Here is a 24940-nt window from a genome sequence, read left to right as displayed (position 1 = left end):
AAGACGAGTATGATTTCCTTTCATTTAGTGCTAACAGAAAAGCTGCAGCTCATCATCGACTCCACAGAGCTGAAATCTTGTGCACATTTTTCTCGTTTGCTCCTGTTTTGTCTCTAACACGATAAAAAAAGTAAAATACCTTTTGAGTTTTTGCAGCCGACCTCTTTTTTTTCACTCAGTTTGTGACTTTCTTAGTTTTTCTCTTAGTTTGAGTCTTTGAACTTTTGCACCTGAGCTTCATTGTTTTGTACCAACAAGCTGTTTGTTCTTCTTTCCATTGTTGTTTCTGTCTCAACAGTTTTCACAGGTAAATTCAGTTTCTGTTTAAATTTGGTTCAGACTTCGTACCAATGATCAACGTGGTGAAGAGAAAAATATCTGACGTGAACCTGGACAGTGGTGCAGTGTGAACGGAACCATGTGAAACAAAAGGGGAATAAAGATGCACAGATGAAACCTTTGTTTCGATGCCAGTCCTTTTACACAGTACAAAGCAGTCTATGCTGTGTTCAGCATAACACAGAGTGTGTGTATGTGTTGATGATATTTGTGTTTGTAGTCCTCATTACAGTAGCACCTTGATGGGTGTTTTACAGCTTAATCACCCGAGGAAAAAGCTGAAGTACATTTAAGAGATTTTATCAGAAACAGACTGAATGTTTACAGGAAGTGACGCCACTTAGACAAGATGAAGATGTCAACGATCTCAATGACAAAATAACATTAAAATGCCAGCTGAGTGAGTCCAGAGTCTTTCTGTTTAACATGGACCCCATAATGTCTGACAACTGGAGGAAATTAACTTGACACTGGCCTTGTTTCTATGAAATGAACTGTGTGTAAGCCTTCAAAACACCAAGTCTGCTCTTACAAAGACATGATAGTACAGAGTAATTACAGTATGTTTGCAGGGATTTTCACCAAGTACTGACACAACAACTCTTCTATGACCTGACCAAACATGTAGGGCTCACTGTTTTTGGTTTTATATAATTTTTTTTAAAGGGTCATATTTTTTAAATTGAAGTTAAACATTTCACCAATTTCTGACTTTTGTTGAATGCTTGTTCTGCAAATTATATTTCTACAATCAGATTTTCACCTAGAGCTGCAAGCAGGTACACCGGCATCGCTCAAAACCGAACTGGAACTTCACTTCTTTCTTTTTTTTTTTTTTAAACCAATACTTTGTATGATTTTAGGTACAAAATGGCATCAAAAACCAAAAACAATGAACACTTTCCATCAGTAACTGGATTAAGGGCCTTGAAACATAAAAGGTTCCCATCAGAAGTGAAACATGCAGAGATGATATGAGGGGTTTTGGTAGAGCTGGTTTGGTTCAGACCTGTAGGCTATAAAAATGCTGATTTTATACACAAGTCATAGGTCCTTATGCTGCAGGGTTCCTAAACATTTCTCCATTTTCACATCCCAAATTCTCAAGACTGAGGATTCGAACACTGATCGCTGTGGTACAACGGTGGATGACATGACTATATTCACTATACAAGACTGCAAATAGAACGACACAGGGACTGATAAGAGAAATTTCCAACAAATGTACGTGTATCATCAGTTTTTTGTTTTGTTATCCAATTTTAGAATTCCAATATTTTTCAGACTATTGGAACCTGTGGATGCATAGGAACCCTGCATGTGCACATACAGACAGAACAGCTTGTTGTGGGCAGATACAATGCAAAGGGTAAATAATTATCATGTAATTACTGACCACACAGGTCAGTGAGGTAATACTACTTGAGGTCTGACATGGCGTTTAAGGATCCAGTTGTGGTTGAAGACAGTTTTGCAGTTTGCTTTGTGAGTTAAGACCTTTTTGTTACTCATGTCTGACAGAACATTGGTTTGCTGTGTCACACAGTCAAAGAACAGCACGCTCCTGAGGAACAGTCCTCCTCAAGATTTAGAAACGCACATTTATAAGCACCAAAATGACCAAACACTAGTCATTTTATTCAGAATTTCATTATCAAAATGTTCAAAAAACCTCAGTCCCTGTGCGAAACCTGAATTTGCTAGTTTGTTTCTTAAAAAGACTCATAAATCTGTGTCTTGCGAAGTCAACAGTATTGAACACTGGCTATTCTGCAAAAAGATTCCAAGTTTTATACTGATTTTTGTGAGAAGAAAAAAAAACCTATTTTCACATAATTTTCTGAAATGTTCTTACATTGTTTTTTCTTGAACACAACCTTTGAACATTTGCAACTCCGACTGGCAGTGAGAAGTAACTGAAACACACCCAAGAGACGCAACTTTGTGACATCAGTAATCGGCACTCATCTTAATCAAACCGGCTGACATGTTCTACTGAGGCTGATCAGATGGGTGTGTGTGTTTGTGTTTTTACATTTACAAAAGTCATTACTTTTGCAGCTGTGGGAGAGGTTTGCAGTAATTTCTTTTTTAACAAACGTAGCATAGGGGAAATGCATGGTGTGCGGGGCGCAGGGTGCCAACAACATCTGCTAACAGCTCAAACTACAAAGCTGTAAACATGTGGGTGTATCAGCATTTGCCTGCCCGGCGCTGCTGAGAGACTGCACAAACATGGACGGATACCGAGGACTGCATTGGAGTGAAAAGTCGACAGATTCAAATCTATAGAAAAAGAACTAGCTCTCTGCACAAATATTGCATTTTTATATCTTGCAGGCATTTATGGACATGAGTGTTTGGTAAGATAGAATTTGTTGATAATGATAAAAAAAGAACAGACTGTACTCTATAGAAGGCAGGTGAGATGAGGAGCATGGGGAGGGGGTGGGGGGGTAGTTTGAAGCTTTCTTATCTGCTGTAATGCTATGAGAGCAATGTAACATACTTAGACCCCACATACGCACAAACTGGCAAAGGATCTGATATATTTGTTTTGTGTCTTTCTCAGACAACATAAAGATGCATTTATATATTTTGATACTGATAGTGAGTCTGTCTTTAAAAATCCTAATTTATCACCTCCGGACATATAGATAGCACTTCTGGGATCCTCTCTGTTTTGTTTTTTTTCTTTTCTTTTTTTAACAGTCTAAAGTCTCTCTTACTCTCTTCAATCTCTCTCTCTCTGTAATGACATTTTATGTACAATATTGGTATATAGAACATAAATTACTACACAAAAATTTTAGCCTATTCACAATTAACAATCATCAATAACCCAATAGCAAATTAGACAAAGCCAACAAAATGGAAATGGAAAAAAAAAAAAAAAAAAAGATTCAGAGACAATTTACTTGATAAACAGCTTAAAATTGATGCCTGTTATATAACCTTTACCTTTTCCATAAACTTTCTGTGCTCCCAAGATGTGTCGAGTGTATTGTGAAAAGAAAAAAGAGAAGAAAAAAAAAAAAACACCTTTTTTTTTATATAAAAAACATCCTCCTCTCAGTCATTGTCTCAGGAGAATGAATTCTGCACGGAGCTCAAAAAGACGGTCACGTGATCCCCGACATCTTGTTTGCGTGTAAACAGAGCACCAGTAGTGTCTTGGTTCCATGTGTCTCTTCTGTACAAAAGTATAAATATATGCTTTCTCTCCATTTGTTTTTTTTTTTCTTTTTCATTTTTTTTTTTGTTTTGTTCACATATCTAGGATGTAGCGGACAAAAAAAATGGTTGTTTTAGTTCCTAAAAACACACCAGTGTTGCAGTGTCTGTGCTGGAGGTTGCCAGTTTTGTGTTGTACTCGTCCCCGCCCCCGTTAGATCCCGATTTGCTGGCTTATGCTGACTTTTAGCGTCGGGCGTTTGCTTGGTGTTGTTGGTTGATTGATCGTCTTTGCATAAATAAAAAAAGTTTCGGCACAGTCTGCAGCCACTGGGCCAAAATTCAAAAAATAAAAAGAAAGAAACAACCGTTGTCCGTTTTTAGCTACAGCAGATCCATCTTGGGTCTGTAATGGAGCAGGAGGGGGGATTTCTGGAAGGAAAAAACAAAGACACAACCTCAGTGTATGAGCAGTTTTTATCAAACCCTTAAACAGACTGTTTGCTGAAACAGCAATTAGCTTATCACTGGTACCTAAGCATGGCATGCCTGTCAAGCCTTGGATTTCTGCACATGTTGAATGGAGCTCTGGTAAGATCAAGACCCTTGTGCTGGTTTCTCATTTCATGATGAGTCAGCTGGAAACATTAAAAAGTAAACCAGGTGCCAGTTTCACAACAGACTTCAGACAGACGTCTACTTCTTGATTACCTCAAGTAGGACTTATTTGCTTTAAGTTCTGTGTAAATTACAACTTTACTTTCATACTGTGGCTCCTTAATGTGGCAGGGCTCAGTACTTCTGCTAACTCATGGTCAGGCTCGGGTCAGTTTCTTTCTGGCGATGTTCTCACTGCTGTATATTTTCAACAGGTTATGGCGGTCTCTTAACGACTCTTCGTCTCTTCCTTTTCATGACTCTCTCCACCATACTGTTAACAAATAAATTATGAGCCACATTTACTTGTTTTTTTCTGTAGTTTGGTGCCACTGGTCAGCAGGTCTCAGTGATTGTTACCATGGAAACACAGCTCTAATGTGGCCAACTTTTTAGGCTTAAAATACGTCCATATTTATTTTTGCTCAAGTGTCTAAAACCGAGCCAACACCCCAGACTAGTCTGAAGTATCTTTGTGAAACTGTCCCCAGAGATTGTTTTCAACCAACTCACAGATAATTAACCTAGCCCTAATTAGCTAGCTAGCTAGCTAGCCACAGCTGATAAAATACACCATAGTTGCCTAAATGAAGAATTTGCTCGTCTGAAATCAAAGCTGCAATAGTTTCAACAGTTACCATGAATTAATTCCTTGTGTGAAATTTGACACCGTTGACCTTGTAAACTGCACACTTGAGGTTCTAGAATGTAAAATTTGAGAAGCATAGCAACGGTAACCAAAGGGGGCGGGGCTTAGTAGATAGTCAGTTGGTGAGGATGCCTTCCAAATGATGCAGTTCAATTAAACAGTAGGCTTAACTTGGTGAAATATTGATGGAAACAAAGCCTTAAAACACAACTGTACAGCTCTCAGTCTTGCTTTTTTACTTTAAGGTTGGATAAGAAACATTTTGTTCATTAATACTTGTGAATCAGTCAAAACTGTCACAACATTAAACCACAACATTTATCTTTCTGGAGCATGCGTTACCTTAAATCTCCATCTTGTCACAACAACAAATTTCAAAGTGTGGTCCTTCCCCAAGATTTCCTCATTGCATAAAATGTCCAGCTGTGAAAAGACATCAAAAGAGCAAATTATTGAACAATTCCTAACCAGGGACGGTTTGAACTTCCTCACAGCAGAGAAACGAGTCTCCATTTCCCTCAGAAGAAGTAAACAACATGACACACGATGACTAACACTGGTTTAAGGCCACTTATAGCCAGGTTTCCAGACTGCATCCGAGTGGTGTGATGCAGAACTTCCACCAATTACCCCCATCCCCCCCCCCTGCTCTCATTTTTCAGCTTGAATTATAACATCACTATTTCTTGGACAGGAAGCTGGGGGAAGCTCATTTTGACATGAGGTGGGCCCTGGCATCTGTGCAGCAGTGGGGCTTTTTAGGAGAACACAGAAATTCAATAGTGAGCATGAGGCAGGCACGCCAAAAATCTACCTCTCCTGTGAAGTCAACATTGATATTCTGCTGAGCAGTGCCTCGCATCTGCATCTGCCAATCAATACAGTGAGACAGAGAGGGAAGCAGAGAGAGAGAGAGAGAGAGAGAGAGAGAGAGAGAGAGAGAGAGAGAGAGAGAGAGAGAGAGAGAGAGAGAGAGAGAGAGAGAGAGAGAGAGAGAGAGAGGGGGAAGGTTTGAGACAAACACTGCCACAGCGCCACCTGCTGGCTACCTCTGGAAGAACACCAGCCAGCCAGCTTGATGTAGCTTCCCTAATGTGAATATTCACCGTTTTTCTTCGATGATAGAAAAGTGACGGTCTTTAGATTTCCACAAAGCAAGCAATTTGAAGATGTGAACTTGGGCTTTGGGAAACTGTGCAGACGTTTTTCACAATTTTCTGGTATTTTATAGACCATTAAACATTTGATAGCTGAATCAAAAAGGCAGATCAACCCATAATAAAAGTAATCGTTAGTTGCTGTCCTATTTACTATAGAGGGATTTATTGTACACTATCTTGTATTTGGAAAGAGATGAAGGTATTCTCTAAAACTGCAGTTCCCAAACTGAGGTTCAGGACCAAATGAAGACTCATAGGTAAATCTGAGGGATTGCAAGGTCATTAACAAGGAAGAAAAAAAACTTTCTTAAACAAAATTATTTTTTTCTAACTTCTCAATGTTTTGTGAAATATTAAAGAGTTCCAGGAAAGTTCAAACTATCATAATGAACCAATTAAAGAAGAGAACATCGTGTATCTGAGCTGCGTAATGACAACCATGTTTCTCCAAGTGTAATAATGTTGAATTTTTCACATAAACTGAAGGATCAAGATTCTTTACAGGTTGATAAAGTTCTTCTTCTACTTAAGCCAGGTCTGGGTGCTTTCCTTTTGGAGGTTTTCCGGGCACGTCTAACTGGGAGGAGACCCCGGGGTAGTCCCAGAAGTCTCTGGAGGGGGATTACATATCCCATCTGGCCTGTGAACGCCTTGGGATCCTCTAGGAGGAGCTGGAGGACGTTGACGGGGAGAGGGAATACCCTGCTTAGTTTGCTGCCACCGTGACCCGACCTCGGATAAGCGGAGGAAAACGGATGGATGCTTTGCACATTACAGTGACAAGGGGGTTGTGAGAAGGTTTTGCTTTGTTAAAAATGATCACAAGCCAAAAAGGTTTGGGAACCGCTGCTTTAAAATGTGAGAATCTTGTAGAGCTTCACATAAGACAACTCCTACACTTGATTTAACATCTACACTCACTTTGGAAGATTAAGTAGAGCTCTTTTTAAAGAGGTCGGTTTGCTCAGTTGGGGCGTTTCTTCCATTCACTCATTCATTTATTCACGCGTTCAGTTCCTGCACAGACATTTAGATGGGTGACAGGACCATAACGGTGGGTTTACAAACACGAGGAATGAGTAAATGGCGCGCTGTTCTTTCACAAAGCGACTTGTTGTAAAGCTCGGCGCAGAATAGGTTCGAACAACAACTTTTGATAGTCGATAGATAGCACAACAATGGCTGGCGGAGAGAGCGGCCGCCTCGCCAAAGTTGTGCTATGGAGGCCGACGATATGATGGAGCCTACCCACTCATCTCCGTGACAGCCAGTAAAGAAAAAAAAAAAAAAAAGTCACACAGAAAATAGAAAAATAGAAGGCAAGAAGGCGACTGTGATGATTATTCACGGCATCCTGAAAAAAATCCATCTGTCAAATTATCGCCCACCCTCCCCCCTGTTGCTCCGAACGGGGCGGTGAAGACAATAAATAGAAAAATTACCACATCTAGATATCAAAAGGGCTCGTTTCCTGCCAAATGTAACAAACACAAAAGGCCCTTGTATGAGTCAGTGCAGAAAGTATACTAACTGACCTTTATGTAATATCTTCTGATTAACTAAACTTTCTGATACTCATGGCCCACACCGCCCAGCTGGTGCTTCAAACAAGTTAAAACAAATGCCAAGAATTAAGAGATTTGTTCCAAACTTGCTACAAATCCATTTTGGGAAAACAAAAAAACATGCAGTTTTTGTTTGTCTTTAATAAGCACGGATGATTGTATCTACATTATTTGTTAAGCACGGGAATTATTTTGTCACAAAATGCTGTTGGGCTGAAACACTTTTTTAACTCGGGTCACTTTCATCTTGTCCAACCACCAAGTCGAGATCCTTTAAGAACCATTTATGAGCTGATTGTCTATTATTTCCACACTTCCATATGTTGCATATTTCTTATCCTTTTGTGAGGACTGATGTCAAGTTTCAAACTGCAAATGAATTTCTTTTATCATCCTGTAATCTTTGTAGTTTCTAATTTTTTATACCGTTACTAAAAACTACATTTAGCATGTGACAGATCTAGCAGTGGTTTCCTCTCAGCACACTGCTTTCCGGGCTGCTGGAGCGTGTTATTATCTGTACCTCATTAAATGATGTCAGGTTAAGCTTTTTGGCGATGAACTTCTTGAGGTGGAGGACTGTGGCTTGTGCTGAACAGCGGATCCACTTGCGCTTCAGACCTCGAAGCTTGCTGCTGTTGCACTCCAAGCAGATGCTGACCTGTCGGAGGAAACACAAACACAGAGCAGAAGGTGAATATCCTCCTGTGTCAAACACACGAGATGTCAGCAGCTCTCACAGACATGAAAACATCAGCACAAAACATCAACTGTCAAACACAAAACACAGTTTATTAGAAATTACAATGGCACTCAGAACAATGCATACCTCCGCCAAGGCCAAACAACCTACACGTCTGTCTAGCTCATAATAGAAATAAATAGCTTATAATAGAAAAAGAAAAGGAAAGATAAAGTAGTTTGCTAACATAAATGATTTATTTGTCATAAAACAAAAAATGCCCTCTCTCACAAAATTAAAGAAAGTGGACCAGGAAAATACCCCACCACGTTTGGTACAAGTCACTTCAGTACTTTTAGTGTCTTGCTGACAAATGAACAGACAAACATACAAAGGTGAAGACACAACTTCCTTGGCAGAGGCAATTAAAGACTTCCCAAAGGAGTAATAGCTGCAGCTGTTAGCTTAGAGTCCCTAACCCTAACTCTCCAGCACAAAACAGAACGTCTGTTACTTGATTTTATGACCATTATCTGCAGTCTAACGTTGTTGTTTCTCAACATTCAGTAACGTTAATTATATATTAATTAAATTATAGCCTCACATATCCTGCTACCTGGGGGCTGCTAGCTGAAGAGCCAATATAGTTTATAGTCAAATTATAATAGTGTAACCTTTGTTACCTTATCTATGAACATGATTGCGCATGAGCACGAGCAACAGGATGCTGACTACAGTTCTTTTAATGGCCACCAGTGTCATTAATAACAAGCGTTTTCTGAATTTTGCCTTCGAGCAAATTTGGCCTTTTTTATGCCCCAGTATCTGAGGAGCCACGATTAGCTTGTCTCTTCATTTTCATCTATTCAATAATATTAGTTTTTCAACTTCTAGCTTGGCTGTAGATGTTTAGCTGAAGCTGGAGTAGTGCTGCTGTTTTAGAAACCGGTTTCTGAACTGGCAGTTAAACAGCAGAGATGCCCACTACACACTGTATTCAAAACATCTCAAACACTGTTAGTTTACTGTGGAAAAATGACCAGAGTTTCTCATTTCCCTTATTTATCATGAAAATAGTCTTCAGGATTATAGAAGACCAGTGTTATGATGTCTGGTTAATTCAGACTGACACTGGTGCTGATTTCCACCTCTGCTTCCACAGCACATCTCACTCAACCAGTATTGTCTGTTTGTCTTTGGCTTATTGGCTTCTTTCCTGCGACTGAGTGTCGCCGCCATTGGCCCGTGCACTTGTTTTTTCCCCTGAGGTGACACGGTAGGTGGGTTTGTAAGTCGACGGCTGCAGGAGTCAGAATGCATTACTGCCACTGAGCCTCTACCCCCACATACCAAAGCACAGGAGAGGAGGACAGGAGCTTTGCATTTCTTCATTTGTGGGTGTCCTCCTGTCTTCTCTTTTATCTCTCTCTTTGGAGACAGGAAGAGTTAACATTGCTCCGCTTTCTGCTTAAACTTGGAAATCATCTCCGTTCTCAGATCAACACTGTACTATATCTGCTTTCCAGTAGCTCTTGGCTGTGAGGGAGGATCATAATGTGAAATAAAAGCCTTGGTGGTGATCTGGACTCTGCAGCTGCTCGACGGCAGTCTGCGAGGCAGTTTCATTACATTACATTACATTAACAACAACGTCTTAAAGGAGCCAAAGAGTGCTGCTACACACACACACACACACACACACACAACACACACACACACACACACACACACACACACACACACAGGTGTGACTGATGCAACACTGAGGCATGAAGAAAATATCATACATGCCTTTTTCATGCCACGCAGAGAAAACACTCATTACTGAGTCTTTCTATCCGTATTGTTTTGCTGAAGACTTTGTGTAGTTCTGTGTGCAAGTCTGGCTTCATCTGTCTGTGAGTGTTGAGTTTGGAAGTCGCTGATAAATGAAGCTTTGAGCATCCAAAGCTTGATTAATAATTTAAAGCAAAGCTGCATTCTCCAATTTCTACAAAGTAAGACTCTTTAAACCCAAACCAGCTGTAGTTTCTTACATTTATACAATCTGTTCAACGAGAGCCTGAAGGTGACAATATCCCCACACTTCATACCTCATCTCAAACACTGCTTCATGCTTTGGTAATAATGCAGGTTCGTCTGATTAATTGTTGCTTTTGTTGTTATTCTTTTTGCAGTTTTTTTTGTTTTGGTGCGTCATTGCTTTCATTAGCTCTCTCTGGCACCGCTTCACACCCCAAGGTCATCTTCTGAAAGGTCGTCCAGAAGACAGCGGGGACGTGTTCTGGAAATCGGCCATGCGTGGCGGTTGGTCTGCCTGGTTCTTACATCCGAGTGGCTTCTACATCTTCAGTGACACCAAGACGGCTTGGTGGGGGGGGCAGTCGGCTTTCTGGGACAATTTTTGTCCCTCGTGTTTATTCTTGCAGCTGCTGGTATCACTCCTATGGAGTTGTTTTTTTTACTACGCTTTGACTTATTTCTCTTCACTTTTGCTCATATTTATCATACGACTATAAACCTCTTGAGAGGCACTACCTCATTTTGCATTTTCTCATCTTCTCCCTTCACCACTCTCTGCTTTTTCTAACAGCTTGTCTGTAATTATGGCATCATCTGCTAAACAACATGTAGCTGTTTGCTACATTCTGGGGAAAAGAAACAGGCTTCGAAGGATCTTTACAAGTATCCGTCTTCACTTTACTGTTCCACAGTGGAATGAAAGTTTGTGTTATCTGACAAAAACAAAGTTGTATACATAAAGTAACCTGTTAGCAGTCGTGGGCGATATGGATCAAACACACACACTGACTTGCACATGGCTTGGACTGATGCTGCTATCAATGTTCATCAAATTACCATGCGACTGCCATCCATCTTTATGTACACTGTGTGAACTGCATTATAATTCTTTCTGCACTAATATCATTCTCATCATCATTATCTTTATTATCATAATGCATACCGCTCATTTTGCATTACACTGCATTATACATTGAGCACTAATATTATAATTTCCAAATAATTTGGTATGCATACTGTGTATACAGCTCTAATATCATTATCATATCAATATCATCATAACATTTACAGCTCATTTTTGCACTTACTAATATGATAATACTGCAAATATTAATAATATGTATCATAATGTGAACAAATTAGGTTTTTTTCTTTATGTCAATTTCCTGAATTGTACTTGTTGTGACTGTGTTCCGCTACATGTCTGCAAATTTCCCTTCAAGGACAAATAAAGGCTTTTGAATCTACTCAAATCCTCCATAAGGACATATGTAATTTTACGTCACTATATTGATATATATTTAGATATAGTAATTCTTCTGTAAAACCAATTCAGAAATAATAAAAATAAATACCTGTCAAATGATGTACTCCACCACATTAATGCAAAAATTGTTGAAAACAACTGAATATCCTCATCAATCAGTCATGCTAAATGATTTTCAACAATGCGGTATCCCCCAACAGATTAACATAACCCGATACAATAGAGGGAGAGATACAGCGGGGTCTGAAAATCCCAGTCACAGACTTTTGGACCACAATTCTCCGGGGTATAAACAATAAGTCAAAATCTGCTGTATGGTTTCTTGTTACCAGAGAATTTCTTATAGCTTCTTCCAAACAAAGAAAATAACCTGCAGCATTAGTTAGAGAAGTTAACAGTGAATGTGGGACCTCTGCAGTCGCAAATAAATCTTATCTTGTATTCCTCAGCTCTCTCACTGCCCCCCCCCCCATGATATTTGACATGGCTTTATTCAGCTCACACAAACTGCCCTATTAGCTATTCTGAGCGCATTCTGCACCGCTGCTGAAATTTCAAAAGGGCAAGATCTTCACCCTCATCGGGGCAGCCTGCCTCCTCCGACATGGCAGAGCAGAGCTGCTGGTTTTGGAGACGACTGGCCTGTTCTTAAAAACCTGCCTGTCGGCTTCCTTTATTTCGAAAACCACAGCTAAAATAGAACAAATGCGATTTTCTGTGTAACATTAAAGGAAAGCGCCTTGTGTTCCTGATACCGTCTCTCCTGAACAACAATCCCTCCGCTCTCTCTGCATTATTAATATCATTTTGCAGGGATGGGGAACGTGCCAGAATACAAATGAAATCAAGAAAAGCCCATTTCCATTTTAAATGCATTCAGTGCATGGCGGCGGTGTGGCGCAGTGGAATCGGTCACTAAATAGATCTATACAAATCAAACAGCCACAAACCCAAAGACAAAAGAGCACAGTAATTGTAAAACAGCCTGGTGAATCACATGGGGGCCGCCACTTTTATAAAAGGCAATAATTAAAATGCAGGCTTTTAAGGTAATTGTCCCAACAATTATCACCAACATTATTTTTATTCCTTTGTGCTTTTGTTCCTGACAGACCGTTTTGTAACCTGTAATTATTTTATCTAATTTGCTTCTTCTAATCTTTTTTAAAAAAAAAAGAAAAACTAATTGCACTGCCTCTGAAATTTCCTTAAAACTAGTTTATTCCTAAAGGGATAGGTTTTCAGGTTTTGTCGCACTAGAAATCAACATGTTTCAAAAACTAAATGTAACTTCTCCATATCTAGAAAATGCAAATATTTATTAATAATAATAATAATAATAATAATAAAAAAAAAGTCAAGTCCATTCGAGTCACGTCTCAAGTCGAAGTCAAGTCTCAAATCACGAATACTAACTCAAAGTCAAGTCGAGACTTTTACCAGTGTTGGTCAAGCAAGTCTCAAGTCCTCAAATGAGTGACTTAAGTCTGGCTTAAGTTAAGTCATGTGATCCCCACAACTCTGGTGAGAAACAACTAGTGCTATGCGAGAGTATAACCTTCCCTTTAACTAAGTAAAAGAGAGGCTGTCACTTTAAGATGAGAGGAGAACCCCAATTTGCTGGAGTCTTACCTGCTCGTCGCTACGGTGATAGTCGTTGTCCTCTTCTGGTTTCTCCTCTCCTGCCTCCTTATTGGCCGTGTCCTCTGATTTCGCATCGCCTGTTGAGGAAAAAAAAAACAAAAAGAGGAGAAGTGTTGAGCGGCCATGTTGGAGCAGAGCAACAGATCAAAGCATGAGTATATACGCTTCAAGCAAACGCTCGTCACAGACATTTCTTTGGTGTTTGCGTTTAGTCCTCGGACACATGGTTTCCAGCTGCATCGCTATGTTTTTGTTTATGTTGTAGTCAATCCAGAACTCGATCAGCCAGTTTTTCCCATCATGCTCATTAACTGAAATGAAGAGACTTGAGCTCTGACTGACATCGATGGTGGCCGCGTTGAAATCAAGACTAGTCCGACACCAGGGAAACAGGCGTGTTTGTGTCTGCAGTGTTTAGACAGCCTGTGTCTGTTGGAACAGAAACACGCCTCCTGCAGAGGTCCATTTATAAGGCAATTACATGTCCAAGGGTGTCAAAGCATCCTTTAAATGACTTATCTGCTGTCAGGGCACGTCTCTAATACACAGCAACTTCTTATCAAGAACAAACCCACATTCATTCTCCATTCTGATGAGCCTACTCTAGGGCCAGCGTCAGCTCTGCCTTTAATTCAGTTCATCTGGTTTTGTTATTTGTGCCTTTCTCAGGAAAATGGAGGAAGATATGGAGGCAGGTTTTAGAGAGAGCAGCAGTCACATGTGTTCAGAGCAGTGGAAGAGAAAGGTAAGGTACTGTTCAATAATATATCACAGAGCTGAATGATACAAGAGAAGTCTCAATGATACAGATCACCTTGGGTCAACTGTATTTACAGTTTATGTAAAAGGCTTAAAGAAAGATTTTTAAAATTTGCCATAATGGGCTGCAGATAATTTGCAAGAAAAGACTTTACTAAATGTGCTTCGCAATCTTAAATGACCTTTAATTATCCCCTCTAGAGAACTAACTTGGGGGTTTGTTGAACTGCATCTTAAACTCCTTCCCTTGAAGTGTTTCAAATATCAGACACGCAGACATCGCTAGTAGTATCCTAGAATCCCTGCCTGCATCCAGTCTGGTTTATATCCAGCCTCTTAACTGATTACTCATTTCAGCCCTACACTAAGATCTAAAGTTCATCTGTAACTGAAACAAACAAACAAGTCCAAGTATTTGAGTTTCCACAGTCATGCTGTTTCACTGCAGACACACTCCATAGAGACTTCCTGGTTTCTTGCGTGCCCATAAACTCAGTGGACAGACAACTAAACAACTTTTAAAATCCCACGTGAAACAGGTGCTACCAAGTTGTCCAGAACAGGTGGTGGTTTATATTTCTTTATGGATTTCTTTATGGATTTCCCTGTTGGCTGTGATATTGTAGTATTGAATTTTTTGGATATGAAACTTAGTTATCAAAGTCAAAATTGCGGCGCTGTGACAAAACTGCTGCACAGACAGATATTGCTTTTTCTGTAACCTTTACAAACAAAGAAAGCCAGTCTATTCTTGCTGGATTCAGTGGGTAATAACGTGCTGTGTGGACAGTTTACTGCTCAGACTGTAGATGGGATTATGTTCACCTCTCTGTGACCGTTTTCCATTTGGGCTAACTGTCACCAATTCCACAGGGTATTACCGGGAAAGGTCTGAGCTTGCTCTGGTGTCTCTGCGGTGATTGTCTCCAGAGTCGGCCTCGCTGATTGCTTATCAAGAGGGGGGCTTGATCTTATTGTTGTGTCTCACCTTCAAACAACCCCTGAGTATCTCAGCTGACTCTCAACAGACATGACGACCCGGTTTGTGTTTGAGGTGTTGGCGTCAGGTAATGGGATGATTGCTTGGGTCTGGGGACTTAAAAAAAAAAACTGAGCAGCCTGTTTTCTTTTTGTTTCACTCAGTTGAACAATCTAGCATGGGAGGAGAACAATGCACAGGCTGACGCGTTTATGATTGATGGGACCTCTCACATACAATCAAATCACAAAGGCATGTACAATAACATTTTCAAATGAGGCTACTTTGGGAATGAGATGGAGTAAAGCAGTCGTTCGTGTGTTTGTGTGTGGGAGTTTATATTGTCATGAAAGAGGAAAGTGCACTCAGCAGACTCATCACGGCCCCCTGTCCCTCCATTTTCATGCATTAAGTGCTCAGGAAACCAGGTAATTTAGAGAAAATGAGTCTGCTGCTGGAAACCAGCTTTTTCTTCTGAAGGTGTCAAATGCTGCTTACGAGGAAACTCAGAGTGTGCAGTTAAAAGCAAAGAGAATGGAGCTTAGATTTACAGTATGTGTCATGTTATCCCTTAATGTCACAGTGCTATTACTGGTTGAGAGAGTGTATACATGTGTATATATTCTCTATCCAACAATGAGCTTTGAAGGCGGCTGTTAAAAGTTTGCAGTTCGCTCTTTTGCAAATGGATTCTAATGGCGACATCAAATAATGGCAAAACAATACAAATTAAAATGTCTATAGAAACTTTTCAAACTACTCCTGGAGCATCATTTACTTTGATCCAAAAATTCAGTGTGTTCCAAACAATCACCACTTCACAACGTTTCCCTCAGTGTACACTTTCTGAAAGAGCTTTGGAGCTGTGAGGGAGGAACGGAGACTTGGAAGCACAAGTGTTGTCAAAAAAAAAAGTCATATTGTGATTGTGAAATGAGTCACAATTAAAGTGGGAGTGGTCATTTTTGAATTTCACTTTCACTGAAAAAAAAATATAAAAAAATATAATAATAAATATAGATATAAAAAAGATATGATTTTTGATGGTACTATGGCACCTTCAGCCTAGCATGTCCGTTAGCCTCCGGTGCATGGAGCTGAGAGGTGGAGGTCAACCTTTAGACCTGCTCTGAGGGGGAATGGAGGACTTTCCACTTCACTGAGGTCCTGGTCAGTGAGCCTCCAAATGACAAGCAACCACATTTGATTTTCTTCAAATCTTCTCATTTAAAAAAAAAGTCAAAAAAATATTCTTGTCACTATCCAAGGCTGGAGACATTTGTATGCGTTTCAACACACAATCTATAATCTCAATTCTATTTCTGTTGGTATCTGTGCAAATGATCCTTTAAGTGTATGTCTGTGTGTGCTGTAGCTAAACCTGACTTCAAGCGAAGAGGCACAGGAAGCCGGAGAGCACTTCCACTTCCATTTGAGCCTTAATTACCAAAATCAGAGAGGGGGGGGATTAAGCGAGCGATTAGGCCTGCCAGCATGACAGCCCTCTGGGCACACATTTACACCAGCCCAGCCCTCGGAAGCGAACTGGTTTGGAAAATCCGTCGTGCAAAACAAGCAGGGCCAGGGACTCATTCTGGACAGCTAAATTGCCTTCATCGCTACTGCTTAATGGCTTCCACTGTTACTCATGGCCGTGCTTCTAATGTTACTCATTACGGGTTTTGGGGGCTTCGTTCTTAGTACAGGACTATGAGAGGAGTGAGACAGTCACGGTGCTGAGCTGAAGTTTGTCTGGAAAACAATGTTAGCAGTTCAGTGTTTTTACATTGTTGTGCTGTCTTTTGGAAATTGTTCAGTAGTTTATGGCTCAAGTTTGGTGCAAGTGCCCCCATCCCTACTGTAAAACCACATGCACCAGTCTCTGGTTGATAGCCTCTGTATGAATCAAAACAAAACTCTGAGAAGTTTAAAGACTCTGCTTACTCCAGAGGATTAATCTGATTTATAGTTGTGTGTTAAGGGGTTAAGATTATATGAATAATTTCTGTAGCTATGTCAGGCTGTGTCATAGCTGCTGTTTACCTCCTCAAACATGTAGCTGCATGTGTGTGAACAGAGATACCACGTGATCCGATTGGTCAGCTTGAGCTGCCTGTGTTTCCTCCTACAAGTGTCTGATGCTGGTGGAGACTGTTGAGTCTAAACACAACAACAGTCCGTTTAAAAGGCTCAGTAATCGTCTCCTGTTCAGTAACACAAATTTAACAAAACTGCACTTCACTGCCATCGCCGCTCTGCATCACAGTGAATCAAAGAATGAAATTCAGCTGCTGTGGGAGTGAATACAATTAAAGGATGATACATCTGTTGCAGTGGGTGCTATCAACTGGTAAAAAAAAAAATGCTGCTGAATTATAAAACTATAAAAACTTGTTCATAATTCCTCATGTCAAGTGTAAATCCAGCTTCAATGAGCTCCACTAAATGAAAAACATAACCTTAAAAAAAACAAACAAATAACATAGATCTAGGGTGAGTTTACATAAAACACTACAATGTCTTGTAGCTGAGGCAGCTTCTATTAGTTTGTGAATCTGGCACCATCCCGATGGTGCATTCATTTGTGGGGCCGCCAACAGTTTGTGTTTTTTTGTTTCTTTGTTTCTTCGTTGACCTATCCTGCCGTTTGTAAGTCTTCCAACAAGTAACTCATACCTGACAATAAAAGGTAAACAAGACCTTTTGGCACGCTGAGGCCCTGCATGTCTGTTGGTGCCACCTTAAGGTCGTGTTGAACGAGGGACAACCTGGTCGGTCAGCTGGTAAACCAAGACTCAGCAGGCGCTAAAACAATTTGCATATTCAACCAGACAGAACCAACCGCTGACTCCCGCCACCAGCTGGAAGATGTCACCGCTCCAGAGATGAAAGTCTGGTTGTGTTACAGTTTAAAATATTCACTGCAATCACTGTTGGGTTTGTCTTTTTTCACGACAGTAATGCGAGGAAAGAACAACGTGCGGTGCGGTTCGTACCGTTGCGCTGATCTAGATGAGTCTTCATGTTGCACAGCTCTCCTTTTATGTCTCCAGGCACCTCCATCCCCAACTTCTGATAAAACTCCCTCTGCTTCTTTATCTCCGCTGCACAAGAGGGGGAGAGAGAGAGAAACGGAAACAATAAGGGAGGGCAGCGTCTTTTTCCTCAAGGTTACTGCCACCACCAGGCTTTTAAAATTCAATGGTGTGAGTGATTGTGTGCGTGCACCGCAACCTGTTTCATTAGGCCGTCTCGGTCCACCCATGACGGAAAGAATATCTTATTAAAATATATGAGTTATTCAGCGATGCCAAGCCAATTTGTCAACGCATGCAGACAGTGATGTCGGACATTAGCGAGGCACAATGAGAGCTTAAGTTTTAAGGTTATTAGATGGATATCTTCTGGGCCGCATCATAAAGAAAGACAATACATGATCACTTACCCTCTTGAAGTCCCGGTACCAGCTTGTAGACAATGTCTTGCATTGTTCTGTCATGGCTAAAAAGAACGAGACAATAATTAGTTAACTTGTTAGTTAATGAGATTTGACATTATGGCAACAACAGCACCTGAATTTTACACACAAAGATGTGAATCACACATCTGAAATATTAGTGATGCTCTTGGTATTGCATCCCAACCCGAGAGTCCGACCCCACCCAGGGGTCACGGGATTAGTCGGAGGCGTCGTGATTTGATCAACAGGATAAAAGTGCAGAAAACGAAATTTCTACAGATTTGTGGCTTATTTTTTCAGACTTTCCTCTAATTATTGTCGTTTTACTTGCAAATAGATGTACATGGTCTTTGGTTAAACTGGTGACGTATGCAACCTGTGATGATGGCTGGGACCCACTGATACACACAGTACAACTCTGAGCATCCCAAAACTGTGAAAAACTTTATTCTCAAGACGTCATTTATGGAGAAAAATCTAATGTGTTATAGCAAACTGACAAATGGCAGCAGCCCTCAGAGGCCGGAGTAACAGCATATGCTCCGTCAGTCAGAGTGTTAAATAGTCTTTCCCCTGTCAGGCAGTGCAGGTGTCACAGGTGCACAGTGTGGGCTCTGGTCTGCCATCACCATGACGGTGCGTTTTGACAAGCAGCCGCAGCAGCCGGCTAACGGACACGACACACTGAGTTTGTTACAGCGCTGTGGAGGAAAAGCCCTCCGAAAAAAAAACGTGACGTGCTCGTTCCTCCCCTGCTGTCTGCTGGGAGAGTGACAGAGTCACTGTATCCAGGGCCTGGATGAGGAGGCCCGCTCCGAAAAGCAGCAAAACACTGACCCCTGCTGGATGGAACTGGCATTACATTCTCACAGACGAGCGCAGCACCGAGATCTGCTGTGTAATAATTTAACAGAAATTACAATTAAGACATACAACTGTTGTAATAATACCACATGCTTTCTATAAGTACAGCAACTGCCCACAAGTATAAAGTATTTTGACTGACTGATCTCTTTTGAACTCTTGTGTTCTCATAATTTATCTGATATCTTTATTGTTTTAACACTGTTTTTGGATTCTGCCTTTTAAATTTTAATCTCAACTAGACTAAGCAATTGATAAATGGAAAAAGTGCTGTAAGATTGTTAATATTACATCACTTTCAAAGTAAATGTACCCTGGTTCCAGAATTTGGAAAAATTCTGGATAAAGTCCCAAAAGTCCCAAAATAAAATTCACATACAACTACAGAAGAGAAACTGCAACTACTTCCAGCCACCTTTGGCAAGATTGTCTATTAATACATCTTCTGGTTTCCATAACACCGAGTCTAAATCCCTCTCGAGATCTTCATCCACGTCCCTCTAAGCTTCCTTGTCTCTACTCTATACATCAAAAAAAAAAGAAAAAAAAACCCTTTGAGGTCATAATAAAAATGAACTTCATACTAATTTGCATCTTTTAAAAAAAAATAAAAATAAATAACAGCCACATGAGCTAATTCCCTTCCCAGAAGTATGCAGTCTGATTCCGTGATGGTCTTATTGTCAGAATCATTTCAAGCATGTGTAAATAAAATGGATTAAAACCATCAAGGAAAGCCACACTTGACAGTGAGAGTGGAGGGATTAGTTCTGTCGAGCTGATTCTCTGAGAGGAAGATGTCTGACTGTGACTTTGAGCTCAGTCTCCAACATCAACTTTGATCAATCTTCCTGATGTGCAGATGGGAATTATCTGTCATCTGTTGGGGCGTTTTTGCCTTCAAATCACTTGTGATGTTTCCAATCAACTCCGATTCCCTACACACAGTGAGGCAAAAAAAACAAAACAACAACAAACAAACAAACAAACAAACAAAAAAACAAAACAGCTGCACAAAGAGCTAATGTGTTTGAAATGGAGCATTTCCTGCTAAAACAATGAGTGTGCAGACAGCACAGTTAACATGGTAATGACTAAATTGCAGGCGCACATTAAGCCTGTGTGTCGTATTAATCGGACATTAATGCGTGAGCACTCGCAGGGGGTAAGAACAACACGGCCCCACGCGGAGCAGGATCTAGTCTGGCAGTGTGAACACCCCAACAACAACAATAAGAAGACTTGACTTCTAAAACGCCTCCTCACTTTAACCTGAAGAGGGAATCAGTTCACGAAGCTCATTGTTCAAATTAGCTGATGCATACTATTGCGGATGAGGTCTGTGTGTGCCAAGTCAACAAGAAAAGCACAGAGAAGGCCACTTTTAATTTTTCACTTTAAGTGGTCGATTATTTTGAAGGGAAGGATTTGCAGCTGATTTTAAACAGTTCTGGTGTCATATTTTTTAAGCATTTTGCAGTTGGGTTTGCTGAGGTTCACTGCAGTATCATAATGCTATCAGGTATATGGGTCAACACTACCGGCAGTGGTGACCAGCTGTCAGTAGTTATGGCGACTGTGCTCAGTTTATCTAAGCTATGATATATTAATATTATAAAGGTCTTATTTATATCCGGAAAATGGTCTATTGCCACTTTAACCTAGTGGTGAATGAACATACATTATCTTTTACAGGAGAGACCTGGCCAAAAGGGCAGTATACAGTATATGGTTTGCCAACATGTGATCCAGTGTAGTCTTTTATTATTGCTTATGCTTTGAATACCTGTATATACTACTTTTTGCGATGCATACTGTACATTTTTTAGTTCATGTAGGAAACTGAATTGTAAATGAGCTTGGGTTATAAGTGCATCATTTGTAGCACTAATTTATTCAGTGAATCTTTATATAAACACACAGAAATAGAGACCACTCTAAGCAGAGCGGCCAAAGAGGTCCAGGGTCTTTTCTTTTTGCAGAAGAATAAAAATAAAATGGAAAAAGGCCAGCAGCACTTTGCTCCTTGGTAGTTTATTGTTTACTGCCAGTGCACTGCTGATGCCCCCAGAGGCAGCGAGCAGCTCCCTGCACAGTGATGGAGCGCCGTCGACATGTCAGTGTGTGTGTGTGTGTGTGTGTGTGTGTAGTAAATGTTTGTGAGTGAAGGATTCAGAAAAAAACCTCAAGAGAGGAGGAGGGTAGTGTAGATAGAGAGGAGGATGGAAGAGTGTGGAACTGAAAGACAGCAGCTCACTGTACCTGTGTGTGTGTGTGTGTGTGTGTGTGTGTGTAGCTCTTCCCTCACTCACCCGATGTACTGCAGTGGATGGCTCTGATGAATAACAATCCTACACGTGGGGCACGTGTTGTTTTCCTCCAGATACTTCACTAGGCAACTTCTACAGACTGGAGAGAGAGAGAGAGAGAGAGAGAGAGAGAGAGAGAGAGAGAGAGAGAGAGAGAGAGAGAGAGAGAGAGAGAGAGAGAGAGAGAGAGAGAGAGAGAGAGAGAGAGAGAGAGAGAGAGAGAGAGAGAGAGAGAGAGAGAGAGAGAGAGAGAGAGAGAGAGAGAGAGAGAGAGAGAGAGAGAGAGAGACACACACAGGACATGTGGTTACTCTCCAACCTACACATGTATAAATTAATCCAGTAGTAGGTATGTTTTCAGACAGCTGTTTTGGGGAAAAAAAATACAAGTTGATGTTGAAACAGACACAAAGAAAGTTGCAATGACAGAGCGACTTGTGATGAATGATCTGATCCTGCGAAAGCCGTTTACGCTCGATGACAGGTTTATGAACCCCCGTCGTGTGCACGTTAAGATGTACTAAATAAACCACCACTCATTCACTGCACATGATTCTCCAACAAATACATTTCCACCTGACTTTTTTTTTTTTTTTTTTTTACTGCAGAGAAGCTGCAGTGCTGATGTGATGTGAATCTCTTTGTCTTTGTTCAGTGGAGCCCCCTTTTTTTTTTTTTTCAAAGTGAGAGGGAGAATCAAAGCGACTCGTCTTCACTCCCACCTGCGGTCGAAGAGCTCCCTCGAGTGGACAGACGCCGTATTACACTGTCTGGGTTCATCTCACAGGAAGGCATGGGATGATTGAATGAATGGAGTGAATTTAATGAACTGAACTGAATATACCATGCCATCATGGTATTATAAGACACGTTCACATCAAACACTAACACTACACCTGTTCCTGCAGGCTGGTCAGATATTCACTGATAAAGAAAAACAGATGTATGAATACATCAGCATCATCATCATCTGTTCAGTGTTCTGTTCCCGAACTGTCACGTATTCCTTAAATAAGATGCTTATTTAAACTTCTCTTTTTCAAACAACTATTTTAACCCTTGTGAATCATTCATACCCATCATCTCAGACATGTCAGGGTTTCCAGTGCAGACTCGGTGGAGTTTGCATGTTCTCCTCGTGACTGCCTGTGTTTTCCTCTGGGTACTCTGGCTTCCTCCCACAGTCCACACATTCACACCTACGGGCAATTCGCCGATTAACCTGCATGTGAACGCAGATGATTGTTTGTCTCTATATGTCTGCTGTTTGATAGACTGGTGAAATGTCCAGGGTGTACCCGGCCCTCGCCCAATGTCAGCTGGAATTGCCTTCAGTAAATGGAAAAAAAAACCCCAAAAAACGAAATGGTACTCGTTTGCAACTTCCCTTAAATCATACACGGGACGAATTCCACTTCCAAACAAGGTACCGACCTGTTTCAGTGAGAAGAGGCAGAACACCGGCTCTTATATTTGCACAAATAGATCTTCTTTTCTTTAAATCGATTAAAAAAACAAACTGTGGTTTAGTCCAAATCTTATTTTCCCAGTCATATTTACACTTATTAAACACCTTCTCCATCAGAGATGCATTATCAATGTTCTCTAATTTAAAGAACTCTTCTTCATACAACACTTGTTTCCACCTTGTATCTCCTGTGATTGTAGCAAATCTCTAAACTAAAAACTACCTAATGGCGCGACTATGAACATAAGTAATACAATTTACATATACACAAAGTTTCCCCTTCCCTCTGCTCCAGGAGAACCACAGAGCGACTGATTGGTCCCTGCTACAATTTGCTTTGATTATTCTCACCAAACCCAAACATCGAACGCAGCTGCACGAGGAATAAACACGTCGAGTTCGATTAAACTGCTCAAAACACAGCAGCAGCAAGATCGCCCTCAGGCTCAAAGCTCCACAGATCCCCTTCATTATTCTGCAGCAGCAGACAATTATGATTTCACAACAAAAACCTCTAAATATCAGCTGTGTACTTGTCAAAACCACCAGCATCTGGCTTGATGCCTCTGCCCTCTAACCACATCTCATGTGAGCATTAAAGGGCACTTGGGTGCTTGCAGATGTGGTAATCAGGCTCAACTCAGTGACCCCCCCCCACACACACACACACACACACACACACACACACACGGCATTTCAAAACAGATATTTTCAAGGTCATGCTACTTTTCTTTTCACTTCAGCAGGCAATGAAAAAGACGCCATCATACTTTGTCTATAGAGGCTCATCAATCTCGGACCGAGCACACGATGCTTTCAGAAAGACTGAGGCACCATGAGGCCTTGTTGGTTATACAGGAAATATCTGGCTGGGTGGTTGAGGAATCAAAGAGGAAGCTCTGCCCTAAAACTTATTTCGCAAGAGCAATGAAAGTGCCAGGCAGCTCTCAGATGGTCCACAGCTGCATTTCTACATGTTCTGTAGTGTAACAGTTTGAAAAGCTGGCAGCTTGTTTGTGGGCCCAGATTCTGTTATTTACCAATTACTCAAATCTAATTGTGTAAACATCAATCCAACAGAAAACTAAAAGGTAATTCTGGATCCCATGTGAAGGATGACTGGTTCACTCTTCCTTTTTTCCTGCTGAGAAACACTGAAAAAATGTATACATCACACCTCAACTACTGTAACGTCCTTTTCAAAGCTTGTTGGAACAGAAAAATAAAAATCATTATCAAAATCTTTTCTTTTTCATTCACCGTCATACTTAACTCATTCATTTCCTCTACGTCTTTTCCCCCTCCTGCAAAGTGCTTTGTAACTTCTGCTTTGAAAAATGCTGTATGAAGAACATACTCATTCATACTTAAGGATAATTAGAAACCAAAACACAAAGCGACTCGAGTCCAACTGCAGGACAGCCTTCAATCTCTTGCTCACTAATCCGAATTCACAACCAAAGTGCTTGTTTATTCAACTGTTCAAACCCATCAAAAACACTTTTAATTGTTAATCATGTTCATATTTCAAATAATAACTCACAGCTTCAGAAAACAGATCCATGTGTTGTTTATAAGTTTTCATTTTTGAACTGAAGCCCAGTGTTAAATCATTTTTATTTCTCTCTTTCTCCCTTTGAAGAATGTAGGATCTGTTTGCTTACAGTATGAAAACGATTTCATTACTGATGGTTTATGGGCACAGCCTGTCTGCGTTTAACACAGAGAACAGAACGCGTTATCATTTCTGTGTCGGTGCAAACTATTTCCATGCATCATAAAGCACACGACCACAACAGCTGTACGAGCTCTATTTGAGTATCATATCTGGTGGTTTTCCACACGGCTTGTCACCGATGTCAAACAGCGACCTGAACAGTCTGTTAAAGACGGAGCTGCCCTGCAGGCGTTTCACTGCTCTGCTTACTGCGCCTTGCACCTT

The 24940-nt window shown here is 40.7% G+C and overlaps 1 protein-coding gene across 1 annotated transcript in view; it reads right to left on the bottom strand.

The window, feature by feature from the left end:
• Positions 1 to 623: 623 nt before the first annotated feature.
• The window catches only part of LOC130173895 (polycomb group RING finger protein 3), a 57322-nt gene continuing 33005 nt past the window's right edge, over positions 624 to 24940 (bottom strand). The window contains exons 4-10 of the mRNA XM_056383438.1: positions 21534 to 21630; positions 18343 to 18398; positions 17894 to 18001; positions 13148 to 13236; positions 8068 to 8205; positions 5162 to 5242; positions 624 to 3945 (exon numbers count right to left, since the gene is read on the bottom strand). Of these exons, the coding sequence (XP_056239413.1) occupies positions 3898 to 3945; positions 5162 to 5242; positions 8068 to 8205; positions 13148 to 13236; positions 17894 to 18001; positions 18343 to 18398; positions 21534 to 21630 (617 nt within the window). The 3' untranslated portion in view covers positions 624 to 3897. The remainder of the gene's footprint in view (positions 3946 to 5161; positions 5243 to 8067; positions 8206 to 13147; positions 13237 to 17893; positions 18002 to 18342; positions 18399 to 21533; positions 21631 to 24940) is intronic.

Source organism: Seriola aureovittata, chromosome 8 (assembly GCF_021018895.1).
Source record: "Seriola aureovittata isolate HTS-2021-v1 ecotype China chromosome 8, ASM2101889v1, whole genome shotgun sequence".
Taxonomy (NCBI): Eukaryota; Metazoa; Chordata; class Actinopteri; order Carangiformes; family Carangidae; genus Seriola; species Seriola aureovittata.
This window is presented reverse-complemented; position numbering and strand designations above follow the sequence as displayed.